General features: G+C 36.1%; 1 protein-coding gene across 1 annotated transcript in view; it reads right to left on the bottom strand.

The window, feature by feature from the left end:
* The window catches only part of TMC1 (transmembrane channel like 1), a gene marked incomplete at both ends in the record, with an annotated part of 183910 nt that overhangs the window by 100040 nt on the left and 65151 nt on the right, over nt 1-18719 (bottom strand). The window contains 4 exons of the mRNA XM_080708995.1: nt 2960-3088; nt 8714-8876; nt 14413-14457; nt 18159-18246. Coding sequence (XP_080565121.1) covers nt 2960-3088; nt 8714-8876; nt 14413-14457; nt 18159-18246 — 425 coding nt within the window. The remainder of the gene's footprint in view (nt 1-2959; nt 3089-8713; nt 8877-14412; nt 14458-18158; nt 18247-18719) is intronic.

Raw genomic sequence — 18719 nt, 5'->3', positions numbered from 1 at the left:
GAGTGAATGCCCTATTCATAGGGTCAGTCCTTGCTTAGCCCCAGCTGTTATTTTCATGTAGGAATGTAGGACCCAATATTCCACTTATCTATGAGAAGATACACATCTGGATTTTTTAATGTAACCCCCCCCCACATCTAAAAGATAAAAATAAGAGAAAAACTACAGCTGAGCATGGTAGTGCACACTTTTATAACCCCGGTACTTGAGGGGCTGAGACAGGAGGAGAGAAGGTTTGTGGCCAGTCGCAGCTACTTAGGTCCTTTAGTGAGACTTTGTTTCAAAATAAAGAATAAAAAATAGGGCTGGGATTTGGCTTGGAGGAAGAATGCCCCTGGGTTTCATCCTATGCACCACAAAAACAAAAAAGAATACTATTATTTAAAAGCCCCAAAATAGGTTTAAACTGGTAAGTAGATTTAATGCATGCTTTGCCACAATAAAGATATATATATATATATATATATATTGGTGGTACTGGGGTTCCTGGAAACTCTTCTACCTCCAGGCTACACTCCGAGACCTATTTTATATTTTTATTTGGAAACAGGGTCTCTTAAGCCAGTGAGGCTGGCTTCAAACCAGCGTGATCCTCCTGTCTCCCCCTCCCAAGCATGGGGATTACAGCGTGTGCCACCATGCCTGGCAAGAAATAATTTTAAAAAGAAAAGAACAAACAAAAAATCATGTGGGCCAAACAAAAGATACCTATGTTACAGATTCAGCCATAGATTCCCATTGTCAACTTCTGTTCTAGTGCTAGGGCTTAGTATTGCCCTTCTTTTCATCCCAATTACCATTTCTCTAGGCTTCTAAAATCTTCTTAATTTCTACTCTCTAGTCCAAGGCCCTAGCCCCTGAGATCTGTTAATAACACTGCCCTTAGAGTATAGTTGGAAGACTTAAGAGTGTTCTGGCCCTGGATTCTGCCAAATTGTCAAGATACTATTTCCTTTTGTTGGAACCTCAGAATCTGGTAATTAACCATTATTACCAATGTGTCATCATTCTACAAAGCTCCTGAGGTTTGTCTAGGGTTAGGTCTGCCCCATCCAACTCTGCCAGGTCCCAAACCCTTCTCCATCTCTCTTGCCACACTGAAGATAATAAGGAGCCATCAAGTCTGTTCTCCACTGGAAGAATCATTACAATTATGTTTCCCAGCTACGTGGTACCATGCTAAGTATTTTATGTGAATTGTCTCAATTTTTGTTTCTAATAACCCTGGAAACAAATATAATTTCATAAGAAACCTAAACACAAAGGGACTACACATCTCATTCAATTTTCCACAGCCATTAAATAAATTATCTGGGATTCAAATTCAAGTTTGAAGCCCATATCTACTCTACTGTCATACACTGGAGTTTTAGGCAAGAGTAGGGGGAGAGGAGAATTTTTATACCTCCATACTCCTGGGTATTCTTTCTCAATTTTATACTTTGAAAAATTTACAATATTATCACTTTTCAATTTTAGAACTTTCTATATATACAATTACCTATGAAACCTAGACCATTAATATTTTAAAATACATTTAGAGATTTTGTGGGCCATTAACATTTCAAAATATATTTTAGGGGTTAGCATTGGGCTGCCAAGTTTCTGTTTTTCCAAGTAAAAATGCTTTTAAATATACAATTAGCATGATCATTACTTCATTAAATTAAAAGTGCTCCAATATCCAAACAGACACACCTACATACTCGGATGTGTATATGGTATACACATACACGCGCACGCACACACACACACACACACACACACACACACACACACACACAATCAGTAGCTTCATGGAAAAAGTAGTGCTGCTTGCCATTGCTTTTACTCATGGTAGGTGTGTGCATGTGGGTACACACTGGGTTCTCCATATTTGGAACTTAGAAAATTTTATTTCAAGCTGGGCATGAGGCTGAGACAGGAGAATCGCAGATTTGCAGCCAGCCTTAGCTACTTAGTGAGGTCCTCTGCAACTTAGTGAGACCCTGTCTCAAATCAAAGAATTAAAATATAAGGCTGGATATGTATCTCAGAGGTAGAATGCTGTTGGGTTCAATCCCAAGTACTGCAAAGAAAAAGAAAGAAAATCTTATTCCATAAAACAAAACAAAGGAATAAAAAACAAAACAAAGGTATAATATGATGGTTAGATATCAGAACAGAAGATAGATCTAGGATATCTTCATTTTTTTGGATTTGGGGATTGGGGTGTGTGTGTGTGTGTGTGTGTGTGTGTGTGTAAAAGAGAGAAGGTGAGAGAAAATAAATGAGGTTCTAGGAAGTTAAATGATTTCCTTAAACAACACACAGCTTTTACAAAGCCAAGACTAAAAGTAAATTATACCAGTACCTAACTTAGTTCTTTTATTCATCACCAGACACAATGACACTGCACTGTCATTTTAACTGAATCATCAGCAAAATAGATTTGAGGGAGGATAGCTTTAAAAATTTACTAGTATTTATAAAAATGTGTGTAAAAATATATCTGTGGCAAAATTGAGAGATTTAAACATAGTGGTCAACACCCACAACTGTCTAACCTGTCTCCCCCGACCACTAGGACAAAGAAATATAATCTGATCATCACGGAAGAATCTGTTCTCCTCCCCCCAGAAAGGGGTATCCAGTTGATTTTGCATGTGTGATGTCTTTAAGTCTGTGTGCTCTGAATGTGTTTGTACCCAACTAAGCAGTTAACTTAAAATTGGTATTGGATCACTGACATGTAACCAGAGAATAGCTATTAGCATAAACCTTAATCTGGATCCTATGTGCCATTCTGTTGGCTTAGCATCCTCCCTGTGCTTTCATGAGCTGACTGTATATGTAGATATATGACTATGAGCATTGTACAAGTGTCAGCATATATGTGATATCACTACAGCACTACTGGGAGGCCTTTGGAGAGTATTATCAGAGAAAGTGTTTGTATATAAGAACAGTGGCAACATACTTGAGAACTTCAATTTTCTTTTCCATCTTCCAAGGTTTGCATTTGACAGTAGCAATCATTTGTCTGTTCTCATCTAACTGTGCCTTCAATCGTTCCAATTCCTCTTCGTCAATTTCTTCTTCTTCTTCCCTTTAAAGAAAAAAAGCATAAGATTAATGTTTGCTTGACCTCAAAACTTACAAAAGATTAATATAGATACTCAGGCCTTTTTTGTTTAAAGCTCGGATGTTCATGGTCAAAGCCAAGACCCCAAAGCATTAGAACCCATAGCTGAATACAGATACAGGATGAATAGTGTTTGCATTCTGACATCCTGAAAGTAAACTGTTCTTTTATGTCCACAGCCTTAAGCTGTCAGAATTAGAAAAATCTATTAAAAAATAGTTACAGATCTACCAAGGTATTTCCCTTTCCTCTTTGTTCCTCTGTATACCTTCCCTTCCCAATTCAAATTTAATTTAAAACTTGATTTTTCAATGTGGATAGTAAATTAGAGGTGAAAATGTCTTTGAAGTGCCCTAAAGTTCTTTAAGCTAGCCCAGTCTCAAGAGAAAGAAAGGGAAATTAAGATAGGAAAAACAAACAAAAAAAACTATTTCTCAAAGGTAACGTAATCTGTTAATTAAAACAAAAACCTAAATTGATACAATTCAACTTGAAGCATATTATGTGAAAGCAAATCCTTTGAAGAGACCTTCAAAGGAATTTAGTTTCAAAAGAATGAAATGTATCTTTTCTGTGTTCCCAATATTACAAAAACAGTACAAGACCCAGACCTCAAAGAAAACAAAATCTAAATATTAGAGACAGGACTTAAAATGAAGGAATGTAATACTGTATTGTAGAAATCATTTTTGTGGTAATAGATTTCTTCATTTATTAAGTTATTGTCTCAATTTTAAATACATATTTCAATATGTAATACTGTAGTGTTGGGGCTGGGACTCTATAAGTCACATTTATGCTTTGTCAGCTGGACCAGTTGTATAGCCAGACTATAGAGGTTACTAAGGAGAGACCAGGGCTTTCCTATAGCTTCCTGTCTTCTTCCTCGGATGCCAGTCCCCCTTTGCAGCAGGTCTGGAGCTCAAGGGCCTTCCCATAGCTGCAGGTGAGTCTAGGTGGCCAATCACCTCTAACACTAGCAGAACCAGCTTCATCACCTCCCCCAAGGAACCAGACCTCTGGGCACCAGCCACTCTGCAAAGATCTTCAGCTCCCCAGGTTTCTCTGCTAGACTAGAATTTTCATTTCAATCCTTTCCATTGTTCCTTCAGCCCTTGGATGGAAGCTGCTTCCTATCAGTTGCTCTAATCATACTAGATTTTCTTTTGCCTTTTTTTATTAGCCTAGTTTGCATTTCTTTTATTTATAACTGCTTACAATTATCTTAAGTTCTCTCATTTTCAATTAGTTGTTGAAATTTTTCTCCTTACTAGACCCTGACTGGCTGATAAAGAAATTATAAGCTCGTCAGTGCTACCCTGAGACATATTTCATTGCTCAATAAGCTCATGCTTTATATACAATAAGAATAAAAGCAATTTTAGGTAAGCATAAAATAAGAGCACATATCCATGGTTTCATAGCTCATCCTAGGAAATGACTTTACAATATCCCTTCTTTGCTATCAATTCAGTTTTTAATCATGCCATGATTAATGAAATAAAAATTCATATTAGGCCTCTAAAATAACACTTCATGATGCTAGTTTGTACTCTGAACAATTCAAATATTTTACTTAGAGTCGTAACTCTGGTTCAAGAGAATGATGTGTGTACACTCTAATAATATACAACTCTGCTAGCCATGGGGCTGGTTTTGCTTTAATTATTTGATGTTTATTATGTAAAATCTCATAGTGTTCTACAACCATAGCAAAAAAAAAAAAAAATACTTGAGAATTTTCACTACATCTGTATTCACAGGTGCTTGTTTCTTTTTAATTTGCTAGTTTTTATCTTAAAAGAAAATTTTGTTTAAATAAAAATAATCAAAATCATTTCCCTATAGATGTAAACATAAAACTAAATTGTACAGACAACTATCTTACTAAAAACAACTAAAGAAAACTAGAAAAGTTAAAAGAAATAGAAGCCAAGAAACTACCAAGAATGGAGTCAACAAGAAAATTAGAATCCTTAAGATTAATAATTTAATTATTTGATAGTTAAGCCTTTAATGTACCCATCCTTCAAAATAATTTGACACCTCTTCATGTAAACACCTTAATCTTTTACATTACTGAGTTTACATTAAGAATCATATATAAAACAGCATGTTACTTAATCAAGTATCATCAGAGAATAAGAGAATGAGCTCTTCAACATATGGATTTATATGATACCAGAGTTTATTTCTTTACTTGCCCACTTTCCAAAACCATTTAAGAGAAATTTGTCTAACACTGATTGCATACTTTATATGTTTAGCCTATCCAAATTCTATTATTTCTTAAAAATCATGGGGAGTATCTTCACTAATTCCTTTTCTAATTATGCCCATGAGCATAATTTTTATTTCTGAAATTCCAAACTACTTTTTTTGTAATTCTCTGGCACATATACACTATCTTATTTCATAATAACTTGCATTTAATGGCCTCTGCCTTACTGCATTATGGATTTATGGAGCTAGAAAGATATTTGTTGAGTAAATGCATATGTATAGAACTTTCCTGTTGACTTTGAGTTATCAATCTAAACCAGTGCTTAAAGTCACTAAAATATAACAATGCAAAATTACTATGTATGGGAAAACATTTATTCCTATACAACATGATTCCAGATAGGAATTTTTAAATTTCTTGTTGTTAACTGTTGATTGCTCCCAAGAGGATCAAGCTGTGTTTCAGGGTACAGTGACTGACTGATAAGTTACCTTCAAATATGCAAATAACTAAAATATTACTCCAACCAGAAAAACAGAAAAGCTGCTTTTCTAAGATCCACACAAAGAAAAGGCTAATCATATTAAAAAGATATAGAATACATATGTTTCACCTTCTAAAATTTAGGACTAATCTGTACAAGAAAGATTTTCTAGCTTAAGTTTGATTAAACAACAGTTGTTAGAAAAAAAGAAGGCATAATATGCTGAATTTTTCACTACTATGAATATATTACTTATTCACTTAAAACTGGGTCAGAAAAAGCCTGTAATATTATTAGAAATACTCCAAAATGTATAACAACGCAATGTTGTTTTTTTTTTTTTTTTTAGCTGTCTCCAAAGATAGCCTTACAACCTTAGTTTTAGAAGGTTTTGAATGCTTTGTCAGTGCAAGAGAAAATCCCTGTGGCCTTGTTTGAACATTTAAATAAAAAACTTTGAATTAATTAACCTAAATAAATATGCCTGATTTTGCCTACTAATTTTCCTCAAAATATAGTTGCTAATAAAATTTGCTTTAAAAGATTCTTGTCTTCAAAATAAACACTAGAAAATGGAGCCCAAAATATTGCTCAGAACTAAGGGCCATCATGAACAACTGATGGTGAGACTATTTGAAATAGATATATAAATTGTGGCAGTAGTGCTATAATTTGCAAAATCCATGGAGATAAAGACTTAGCTATGTGGAAGGGGCGATAGGGACGCACACTCAGTGGCTTCTGGGCTTCTCAGTTTCAAAATAAGATGAAGCCAGTTAAGGAGAGACACTGTCATATGAATAAGATCCAGCTGACTCACATGGCCCTTGAAGAATCAAGGTTAGACATTTAATATGAGGACCCTAAGAGCACCAGGAAAGCAGAGCTCAGCTTACCTTTTTAGAGGAAATTTTATGAGGCCTATGTAAGAAGAAAAGCAAATTCTGGAACACAATCTGTATCATATATATTTATTGGTGATATTTTATAATGAAATACCTCTGTCAGAAAGCAAAAGCCTTGCTAATAGGATATATATATATATATATATATATATATATATATATATATATACGTATAGTATACATACATATAGTATATACATATATATAGCATATGTATAGTAACAGTACTAACAATCATAGTATTCATAGTATTACAAAACTTGTGTCACATTTTATTTTGCAAGGAACAAAGCTGGTTGAAAAGATAATATAAATACAAAAATTTCAGAGTCAAAATTTAAAGCAAGTTATGTCTCGATACTCCAAAAAGAGAGAGAAAGAGAGAAAAAGAGATAAAGCTTGGGAAGAAAGAGGATGAAAAGAATAAGAGGAGAAGAGAAATTTTAAAACTTAAAGGAAAACATAAAGTAAAAGGGAGTTGGATTGCTTTTATTTTAAAAGGAAACATCGTCTATTAATATTAAGCTTTTCTACCTGACAAAATGTTCACAGACTTGTATTTAACAACAATTATTTATAAGGAGTAATATAATAGAGGTATGGAACACTGCAGTGCTTTATCTCTGGAAGATATCTGAGAAAGTTCCTCGCCATCTAAAGTCAGAGGAGTGCTTCGTTCACCGCCTTGTGGAGATCACAGTCATATTACCTTCAAGTAGCAGAATAGGTTGGCTGTTCCCTTTCATCTTTTCTAAACAACAATCTAGGTCTTCTATTATTAGATGTGTTTTATGGGTACCCATTGCCTTCCTACCTGCCATCTTCAAATTTCCAGAAAGCCAAGCATAATAGTCAGCTTTTTGTCACTGTGTCAAACACCTGAGTAAAACAACTTAGAGGAGGAAAGATCCACTGGGGCCCATGGTTCCACAGGTCAACTGTCAGCTGGCTCCACTGGGCCTGAGGTGAAGCAGAACATCAGGGTAAAAGAGTGAGGTGAAGGAAAGCTGCCCAGCTTGTGACAGCTAGGAAGCAGAGAGAGGAAGAAACCCAGACAAGAAATACCCTTGCAGGGCATGTCCCCAGGGGCCTACTTCCTCCAGCCATGCCCAGTGGCCTACAGTTCCCATCACCTCCCAGTGATCCATTCAGCCACCAATGGATTAACCCACTGGGCAGGTCAGAGCCCTCAGGATCCAATTGTTTTCTAAAGCCTCACCTCTGGGATTGGCTGCATAGAGGACCAAGACTTAAACACATGAGCCTTTGGGAAAACATCCCAAATCCAAACCATAACACCAGGAAAATAAAATTATTTTCCTGGATTTTTCCTAACCAGCATTTAGTACATTATTCCATACAAAATCAGCATTCAGTAAAATGTTGGAACTAGAAAATGATGGGCTGTATCAAAAAATGAAATGATAACCCCAATCCTCTGTAGCAAAGGCCAACACACTTTGTTTCTGGAAAGACCCAAACAGATAATATTTTAGGCTTTGAGTGTTACATACTGTCCTCTAGTCTTTCTTTTTATTACTAACCCTTTAAATCCATTCTTAGCTCTTGGACTATATTTAGCCATAGTTTGCTAACCCTTCCTCTGTAAGGTAAGGTGACTTGGGATAACTCTTTATGAGCTTTTTACTTAACCTTAATAACATATGCAGTTAATGAGATAATTTTCAAATATTTATATTAACTATAAAATTTTAACGACCTATGACAATTTAATCTTTCATAAGGGAATTTCTCACGGCCCATTTTTAGTATAGATTTATTTTTAAATTCTATCTTAATTATTAAAATATACTTAATTAGGTTAAATAAAGTGGTAGGATCAGTTTAAGTCTGTAGTTCTAAATGAGTTTTAATTACTAATTTTAAGACCAAGGATTATGTAAGAGGAGTGGTCTTTCAGTGTCGGGTGCTCTTTAATCAGTAATGCTTTCAGGTAAATATCAGGGCCAACTTACGCTCCTCGTCTCAGCCTCCTCCTTCGTTCTTTCTCTCGTGCCTTCCTTGTTTCTTCATCCTCTGGTTCAGGTTCTGGGTCGTCTTCATTGATAACATCTCTGGTGCGTTTCCTCTTTGGTCTCAAACTTTCTCTTCTGGGTAGTTTATCTTCCTCCTCTTCACCTAAACACAGCAGGGGATGGATGATTCAGTGAGAAATATCAGAAAGTGCTTTTTTCTTATTTCTTTTTTTTAATTAAATTTTATTTTTTATTGGTGCAATGTATTCATACATCATAGTGGTATAAAGAAAATACTTTTGTAGACATACATGCACATATTGCCCAGTTAGCCCCTACCCAATCCTCACCCCGTTCCCTCCCCATTCCTCCTTCCCATGCTTGGCTTAGTGGTTGACATCTAGTTTTATATCAATTTATCCAATATTAATGATGATAATCTCACAAAACAGTTTCATTTGTCTGATACCAAGCTTTTGATGACTAAAAGATAACAGTTCAATATTTCTTTTTGCTTTCTTTCTTACCAGAGAATATTTTTTAGGTGAAACTACCATACATTTATTTATTTATTTTTCAGAAAAAAATTTATCCTAATATGTAATATGGACTCTAGATACCCAAAACGATCTTGAAAAAGAACAAAGCTAGAAGATGTATATTTTCTGATTTCAAACCAAATAAAGCTACAATAATTGAAACAGTGTAGTACTGTTCTAAAGGCAGATATATAAACCATTGGAGTTAAATAAAAGCCTAGAGATAAATTCTTCCATATATTGTCAAGTTATTTTTGACAAGGTTTCCACAAACATTTGGTGAAAGAAATACTAATCTTTTAACTAAATATTGTTGAAAAATAATAATTACATGAAAAAGAATAAAATTGGACCCGTACCTAACACATATATGAATATTAACTCAAAATAGATAAAAAACCTAAATATAAATCTTAATACTATAAACTTTTAGAAGAAAATCTGGGTCATTAAACCTCACAACACTGAAATTGGCAGTGATTTCTTGGATATGATTTCAATGGCACAGGCAACAGAAGAGTATACAAACTCCCTAAAAAATAAAAAAAAAAAATATTGTATATCCAAAGACAATGTAAACAGAGTTAAAAGTTACTAATAGAATGGGATAAAAAATTTCCAAATGCTTTATCTGAAGGTTTATTAATATTCCAACTAGAAATCCTCAAAATTAACAATAAAGGCAAACAATACAATTTAGAGATAGGTAAAAGACTAACATAAGTAATGAATCTCCACAGATAACCCATCTTAGTTGTCTGTTGGATGGAAAATCTTGTTTCTCTGGTTCTGGTGTGTGTTACCTATTTCTTCTTTGTAGTTAATCTCTTTGAGTATTTTCTCTAGCGCTGGTTTGAAGACATAAATTCCTTCAGTTTCTGTTTGTCATGGAAGCTTCTTATTTCTCCATCTAATTTGATAGAAAGTTTTGCTGGGTAGGAAATTTTTGGCTGGAAGTTGTTTTCTTTCAGAGTTTGGAATATGTTACTCCAAGCCCTTCTGGCTCTCATGACTTGGTTTGGGAAGTCTGGAGTGATTTTAATTGGTTTGCCTCTGAATGTCACTTGGCCCTTTGTTTTTGTTGCCTTTAAGATTCTCTGCTTGGCTTCCACAGTGGTCATTTTGACAATTATGTGACGTGGAGATCCTCTTCTCTGATCCTCTCTAAAGGGAGTTCTATAAGTTTCCTGGACCTGTGTATCGACCTCTTGCTCTATGTTTGGAAAATTTTCTGCTATTATTTCCTTGAAAAGATTGTTAATCCCTTTGGTTTCATCTTCTTTTCTCTCCTCTATTCCAATTATTCTTAGCTTAGCTCTCTTAAAATGGGCCCATATTTCTCCAATGTCAGATTCCTGCTGTCGGAATTTTTTTTCTAAATTAGAAACTATGCGTTCATTTTTTGAATGATCATCTTCTAGGAGCAAGATTCTATTCTCCATGTGGTCTAATCAGTTGTTTGTACTTTGAATTGAGGCCTTTACTTCATTAATTGCATCCTTTATCTCTCTTTGGCTCTCTCTGAATTCTTTTCGAAACACCTCTATTATTTCTACAGTTATTTTCCTGATTTGATCTTCTAGAAATCTCTGAATTTCTGTTTTATTGGGTTCTGATGTTGTGGGGTTGTGGGCATTCATTGCTCCATTGTTATTCCTCTTTCCCATGATTTCGGAAGTTTGTGCCTTCTCTGGGTTCTTCCTTGGGTCACTACGACTTCACTTAAGGTGCTGTGGATCTCGAGTCTATGGTATCTCAGTTCCCACTACTCCTTTACTGGGTTGTATCGCAGGGTCTCAGACCCAGGGAGTCAATTGAGGCTGCTTTAAACCATGGGGTGTGCCAGGTTGGGCATTCTCCTATAGTGTAATATCTCTACCACCACCACTCCCCCACTAGGTCAAGTCCCTGGGAGTACAGTACTGGGATTTCTCCTCTAGGGGCCCCAATTTGACTCACTGTTGAGTGTGCAAATGGAGCTGTCGTGGACTCGGTGAATTTGCTGCTGCTGCCGCCTATAGCAATATGGCGCCACTGCCGCACCCTCGGCCATGAGGCTGGCACATTTCTTTTCTGTTTTTGAACTCCACTCTGAGTCCCTCAGGGTGCGCTGAGCCCAGCCCCTGGGAGTTTTAGATGCTCCCTGCACCGAGAAATCTGCTGAATCCCACCCGGCTGTTCCGCAGCGGCTCACCTCAGCTCGCTGTCCGCCACTCCTCTCTGGAGCTTGGTGGGCTGTTGAGTGCTTTGGTCTGGTGCCGTCTGGTGAACTCGCCGCTGCCGCCAGCAGTAAGGCGCTGCTGCCGCGTTCTCGAGTGTGAGGCCGGCGTATCTCCTCTCTGGTTTCTGAACTCCGTTATGAGTTCCCTTCCTCTCTGGAGCCTGGTGCTGCAAGGCAAAATGGCCTTCGCTGCTTCACGCCGCAGCTCCGGCTGCCGCACTGCGGTCTGGTTTCTGGTGTCTCGTTTTTCCAGCCCTCTTTTTCTCTGTCTCTTAAAATTACATTTTTTGTTTCTCTGCTGATGGTGTTTTCTGGCTATGAAAGGCGCTGATTTTGTGGTAATAGAGATTGGTTGTTAGCATTTTACTCCGTCGCCATCTTCCCAGAAGTCCTCAGAAAGTGCTGTTTTTTATTTCAACTTTGTTCTTTTTAATAATTAGCATTACATATCTGAGACCACAGCCCACTAAATATCATTGTCTTTCACTTAAATACATTTACTTAGATATCCATTTCCTTTGTGGCTCTTATACTCTAATATGTAAATGTGGATCCTCAAATTTTATTAATCTTTATAGTTCTAGTCTTTATTTATTTGGAACTAGACAATTTGGAGTTTGGTATCATATCATGACTTCTAGGACCATTCAAAGCAGGCCCAAATTTAGAAGTCACAAATCTAACACATAATGATGGAGTTATAAGCCACTATATGTTTTTCGCTATATCTTAGAAAAAAAGAATAGGAATCACAAGGAAGTACTATAAACTAGAATCATTTTAGAAAAACTCAATCCCTTGAGTTGCCTCTCAGTTCAATATCTACATTCTTTTATAAATATTTTCATTTTTATTTTATTCATTTATTTTTGAGATTGGGAGTCTCATTGTGTTGCTCATACTGGACTCAAATTCCTAAGTTCAAATGATCCTCCTGCCTTAGCTTCCTGAATGGTGGAACTATAGGTACACAGCCCCAGTTTGTCTTTATTCTTTTTTTTTTTTCAGTTTTTTTTTTTTTTGCAGTATTGGGGATTGAACCCTGGGGTATTCTACCTCCAAACAGCACCCCCAGTCCTACTTTATTATTCTTTATTTTTAAAACAAGGTCTCACTAAGATACAAAGACTGGCTGGGGCCTCCCTAAGTAGTTGAGACTAGCTGTAAACATGTAATTCTCCTGTTTCAGCCTCTCAAGTCCTGGGATTAAAAGTGTTTTACCACAGCTGGCTTCTCTCTTTTTCTAAAATAATTCTTTTCCTTCCTTTAAAAACAATTTGGTAGTATACAAATTTACTTGATTCAGTAGTAAATTTCACTAAACATTTAAAAAAGAATTAATGCGAATCCTTTTGAAACATTTAAAAAACTGAAGAGGGGAACACGTCTAAACTAGTTATATAAGTCCAGGATTATCTTGATACCAAACTATGAAAAAAGGAAACTTTTGTGAAAATGTTCCTGATGAATAAGGATGCAAAAATTCTTAACAAAATAATGGCAAATAAAATTCAACAATATGTTAAAAAGATTAACACATATCCTGCATGGTGGCACATGATTGTAATTCTAGTACTTGAGAAGTTAAGACAGGAAGACTGCAGGATCATAGCCAGCCTCAGCAATTTAGTGAGGTTCTCTGCAACCTAGCAAGATCCTGTTTCAAAATAAAAAATAAAGCGGGGTGTGGTGGCGCACACTTGTAATCCTCAGGTCTCAGCCTCCCAAACGCTGGATTACAAGTGTGCACCACTGTGCCTGGTATTTTTAAGAATTGTTTTTAAAAAGTAATTATAGATGGATAAGGGTGTCCAGATATAAATTGAAATTACTTTTTTTTTTTTTTTTGGTGGTACTGGGGTTCCTGGAAGCCCTTCTACGTCTGAGCTACACTCCCAGGCCTATTTTATATTTTTTTTACTTGAAAACAGGGTCTCTTAAGCCAGCGAGGCTGGCTCCAAACCAGCGTGATCCTCTTGTCTCTGCCTCCCAAGCACAGGGATTACAAGCGTGCGCCACTACGCCTGGCAAATTGAAATTACTTTTACTTTACTATTATTGAAATGTGTATTATTAAATTAATAACCACTTAGAAACAAAAAAAAATCTCTGGCATTTTTCCTAGCTTCTAAATATTCAAATTCTGGTAGTGCTTTTTGGTTGTCTACTAAATGCAGACCTGTGCACAATGCTACCTTTAGAAAGGAACTGGATTCTCTATTCAGGTCCTAGCACCAGAATATGTGTGATTCTGGGCTTTTTCTCATTTTATTAGCCTGGAATCTAAGTAATCAACATTTTTCATTACTTAGAAGGCACCTAAATAATGAAAACCATTGGCACTGTGTGTTCTCATTGGGGCCATGCTGGGTTTTGGACTGATGGTCTCAGGGCTCCTCTAATTGAACTTTTCTTTAGAAGCTGCTCTTTCATTCACTTTTGGTAAAAATCAAAGCTTTTGCTCATATAATGGCCTTTCTTATGTTCCAGGCCATGAATGGTCCAGGTGCCTGGAAAAGGATCACAACTCATGCTTCTAAACTGAGTCCCCACAAAGTAAAAACAACAGAGCAATTCAGAGAAAATACTTATGAACTGGTACAAAAAGATATGTTCTTTCATCTTAAATGAACCACCCGCTCAAAAGGTTTTCCAGAGAAAATAGAAGAGAAATACAAAATGTTATAAACTAGTAACTACTTGATCATGGACAACGTATAAACTGGGTATATGTGTATATATGCCAATCAAATAGGATCTAGGGTGAGCATTCTGTTTGCTGTACTTGATCCCTTTTGTAAAAACATCGCAAAGCACTCTCACAAACACACACTCCTGTACTTGTATGTGGCCAGTTCAAACCCAAAGGGTGACAGGATTACTCCGCTGAATTTATTGTGACCCACAGAAAACGCCCCCGTGGAGCCCACCCCCCTTACTTGAGCTTTCCTCAGTATCCTCTTCTTCCTCCACTTGTATTTGCACTGTTGAAAAAAAAAAAAAAAAGAGTATCAATTATATAAATGCCTGCATAACTGTTATAACTTTTATAATTTCATTATTTATAACCTGTTTTTCTGCAGTTCATAACAGACTTTATCCAGTAAACTTAGCAAAATGAGGATTATTACAAAGATAAACAGCTATAGCATCTTACATAATGTTATGCAAAGATTTCTCGTTTTGTTGCCTTAAGAGATTTACTAAACATTAGGTAGAAACCTACTGATCAATTAGAAATAACTTCAACAAAAATAAATTCTACATTATAATGGCATATTTCAGGTGTGTTTGGTCCTTTCATTTGATGAAAAACTAAATTGTTAGCAAAGCCATATCCACAAACTCACACCAATTAGGCTATTATAACCAAATTAGCTATTTTAAAATAAATAATTCATTCCAACTAGCTTTATCAAACATCAAAAAAGTCTGTAGAAAAAAAATGAAAATGAATAAAGTCTGACATTCTTATTTCAGTTATTTCTGTGTTGCACTGATCTAGCCTAAAAGTCCCAGCATGTGAATCACATTGACAATGGGATTTTATAGTTTAGATTATTCTGCATCCCAAACTCACACATTTTGTTTTTAGTTTTGCTTCAATTTTATAAAATTTTCATAAAAATGTCAAGGGTATAGGAACTGGGAAAATCATATTAATTAGCAGATTTTTTCTCCTCATGTGTCCTCTTAAATCATCCTAACGTAGATTGATCACAGGTTTGGTTAGTCACCAGAGACAAGGTGCCACAACTTGCCACCATACATTATTTCTTAAAAACCACAGCCTAGCAACTTGTTATAATGCATTAACTGTATAATATTTTTATTTAAGGTGAAATGGCATATCCAAAAATGCAAAGATGACAAACAATGGTCTGTGAGTAGCTGAAACAACCCTGGTTTTATTCCTGCTTTCCCTCTGCCAGAAGTTATTATTCAGAACTTGATAGGCATATGGAAAAGGCAACACAGGCCAAGAGTATAAATTTTATTCACAAAGAAGATTATTGTAAAAGCCCTTTTTGCTTTTAAACAGTATCTGCATGAAAACGTTTAGGATATGCAAAAAATGTTATCACCCAACATCAGCCTTGAAATGTGAAAATAAGTACTCTTTTGTTCAGAAGACATATGCCTTCTGTTGCTGGTTGTAATGGGATCTACATAGGGCAAGAATTTTTTTTTTTTTAATGGCACTACTGAGAGTTTGCAATAATGAAGGCAGACACTTCTAAGAAGATACTCTACATCCTACAACAGGTCACGGTCTTTTACTTGCAATTAATGCCACCACCAAGCTTCTCCCGTCAAAGAATTCCCTAGGAAGGCATTTTAATGATGTAAGATTAGCATTGGAGCATGGTCTCATCAGTGCGTATGATACAGAAATAGCTGACAATGAACAAATGCTGATCCACAGCCTATTGTGCAACACCCCTATCCAAAGCAAATGTGGAGAAAAGAATGCACAAAACATTACTCTGATCTGTAGTGATCAATTCACCGAAACATTATTAAATAGTTAATTAAATAAAATAGGAAGAACTACTAAATTTAGAACAAAAATATAAGCAAACCTTTAAGAAAGATCACCTATTAAATAACAGTAGCAGAATCAAATGTCCCAAGCCAAGGAGATGAGCAACAATTCAGTTTTCTCTAATAATCAGGTGAGAGAAAAAGGAGGGCTAAAGTCATAGATCTTCTTCTCTGGTACAAAAAGTTATACGTGACCATTAAATATAACCTAAAAATTCATAAAGAAAAATATCCCTGTGGTGCATTGTAGAGAACTAAAAAGGAGCTAGGATTTCTAAGAGATAGAATGAGGAGACTAAATAGCCCCCCTCTCCTCCTGATTTGGCTTCCCAGCAGTGACGCTGCTCTGGGCATGATCATCCCTCCCTTCTCTTTAGTATCGTCTTTGCTGGACAGCATTCCTTTAGCCAAGGAAAAGCCATTTTTTTTTGGTCACTGTTTTGGTCATTTTATGGTCACAGTATAATAACTGTTTTGTTCTTGACTCAAACTCTCAGCTAAGTGATCATCAGCATCAAAAACTAAAGAGCAACACTGTGACCAAGGATTTAAGACTCCATCAAAATGCTCGGGCCAAGCTTGATTTTTAAGGGAACTTTTTCATTTTATATGAAAAGTAAGTAGCCGCCTGGGCCTGCATTTACTTCAACTCAAAGCAATGCTGAAGAACAAAGCTAAGAATGCCAAGGCAAAAACCTGTGAAAAAAACAAAAAAAACTTAGAGCATTTAAATGAGAGCTGTGGACTCTCTTTCCCAATCTCCAGAATGGCCGGATGCCATCCCTTCTCTTAGCAATCCTTTAGCTTCTTCCCAATCCTATGACCCATCATGCTTTGGCCACTTCCCAAAGACTATTGATCTTGTACTTTAAAAATAACCTTTATTTCCTGGAAGTGATGGAGGACAGTGAAAAGACAGGAGAGGGAGGCCTGTCAAAATGTTGGAGATAGCAAGCAAAACCACACTGAAGCCTGCTGACTTGGGAGAGGAATACACAAGAGGAGCAGATGAACTCCCAGGCAACCCAGTTCCTTATTTCATGAGAATAGACCTGGTAATTAAAAACTGTAAAAAGAAACAACAACAAAATGTCACATTTCATAAGTATTGGAGTCATTTGGAAAAGCAGATGTTATCCTGGACGTCCTTATTTAATTGACAGTGCTAAAAGTAGATTGTGGTTCTTCAGGCTCCAGCTGACCAAGTGACCACAACTAAATGGCATTGCCTGCTCCAATGACCCATGTTCAGCTCTTAAAGCAATGTTTATGGCACTAGATTGCTATTTTAGGCACTGAACTTTCATTTATTCAATTATCACTTTCTGTGTACCTGCAAAGATGTACAGAACAAATACATACTCTGGGGAAGGATTTTATAGAGTTAAAAAAAAATACTTCTGCCTTTAAGAAGTCTTGCTATCTGGTGTGAAAGAATGACTCTATAACAATGAGGTTTGACATGAAGGATTTGTATCTCATCCAATTTTTTTGTATGATACTAGATTTTTGTTTTTCTCCATATAGTACTTTTGTACTGTTAAGAAATATTAACATTGGCCCTTTTCCTATAAAATAGGGTGCCTCTTGCCTGAGACTAAACTTCTTTGATATGATGTTAACCTATAGCCTAATAAGCCCATAGTCAAATCTTAGCCAATGAACACATCATTGGTGTGGGGTGTGATGTGGGAGAAAAAAGAAAAATCTGGAAAACCCCAAGATTTTTGTCTAGGCCTAAGAAAAACTGGATGAATGGAATTTTTTTTAAAAAGTAATAGAAGACTATCGGGAGAATAATTTAGGTGTGAGGTGTTAAAGATATGTGTTGACATATAGGGTTTTAGATTCCTATTAGATACCCAAGCCTGACATTAAGTAGGCAGTTGAGTATCTGAGCCTGGAATTCAGAAGAAGGGTCTGGGCTGGAAATATGAATTTGAGATTATTAGAATATACATAATATTTAAAGTCAAGAGACCAAGTGAAATCACTAAGAAAATGAGGACAGGAGAAGAGCGACCCAGAGACTAAGAATGAGAAACCAGTAAAAAAGAAAGAAAATAAGGCATCACAGAGTCCAAGTGATGTACATCAAAGACAGCTGCTGAGGCAACCACAAGGAGGACTGAGAACCAACCACTGTGTCTGTCCCTGTGGAGGTCAATGATGATTTGCCAGACATAGATTCGGTAAGGTGGGTGGACACAAACTTGAATTTGCACAACCTTAAAAGAGAATAGGCACTGAGATATAGAAGACAGCTAGTTTGGCTAGTTAGAATGTTTTGTTTGTTTGTTTGTTTGTTTGTTTGTGGCACTTGGGCTTGAGCCCAGGAACATTCTACCTTTAAGCGACACCTACTGCCATTTTTGTTTTTTATTTTGAAACAGGGTTTTGCAAAGTTGCTAAGGGTCTCACTAAGTTACAATGTTCTTGTATGCTGATGACAAAGATCCAATAATAATGAGAAATTTGTGGTAAAAGTTATTAAATGAACCCCCTACAACATTATAGAAGTGACATAAATAAGATTATCAATACTTTTATTTCATTTTTGTTGCTTTTTGTTTACTTCATGGGCTTTGACTCTCTGAGATTTTATTAAGAGACTAAACAGCTTATTATTATTCCCTTTGCTTATACCTGGGTCCACTGTATGCCAGTTCAAATATGTGAAACTAAGGATGGAGACCAAAGA

This window comes from Muscardinus avellanarius (assembly GCF_963383645.1).
Source record: "Muscardinus avellanarius genome assembly, chromosome: 13".
Classification (NCBI taxonomy): Eukaryota; Metazoa; Chordata; class Mammalia; order Rodentia; family Gliridae; genus Muscardinus; species Muscardinus avellanarius.
Note: the sequence above shows the minus strand (reverse complement) of the source record. Positions and strands in the feature narration are given on the sequence as shown.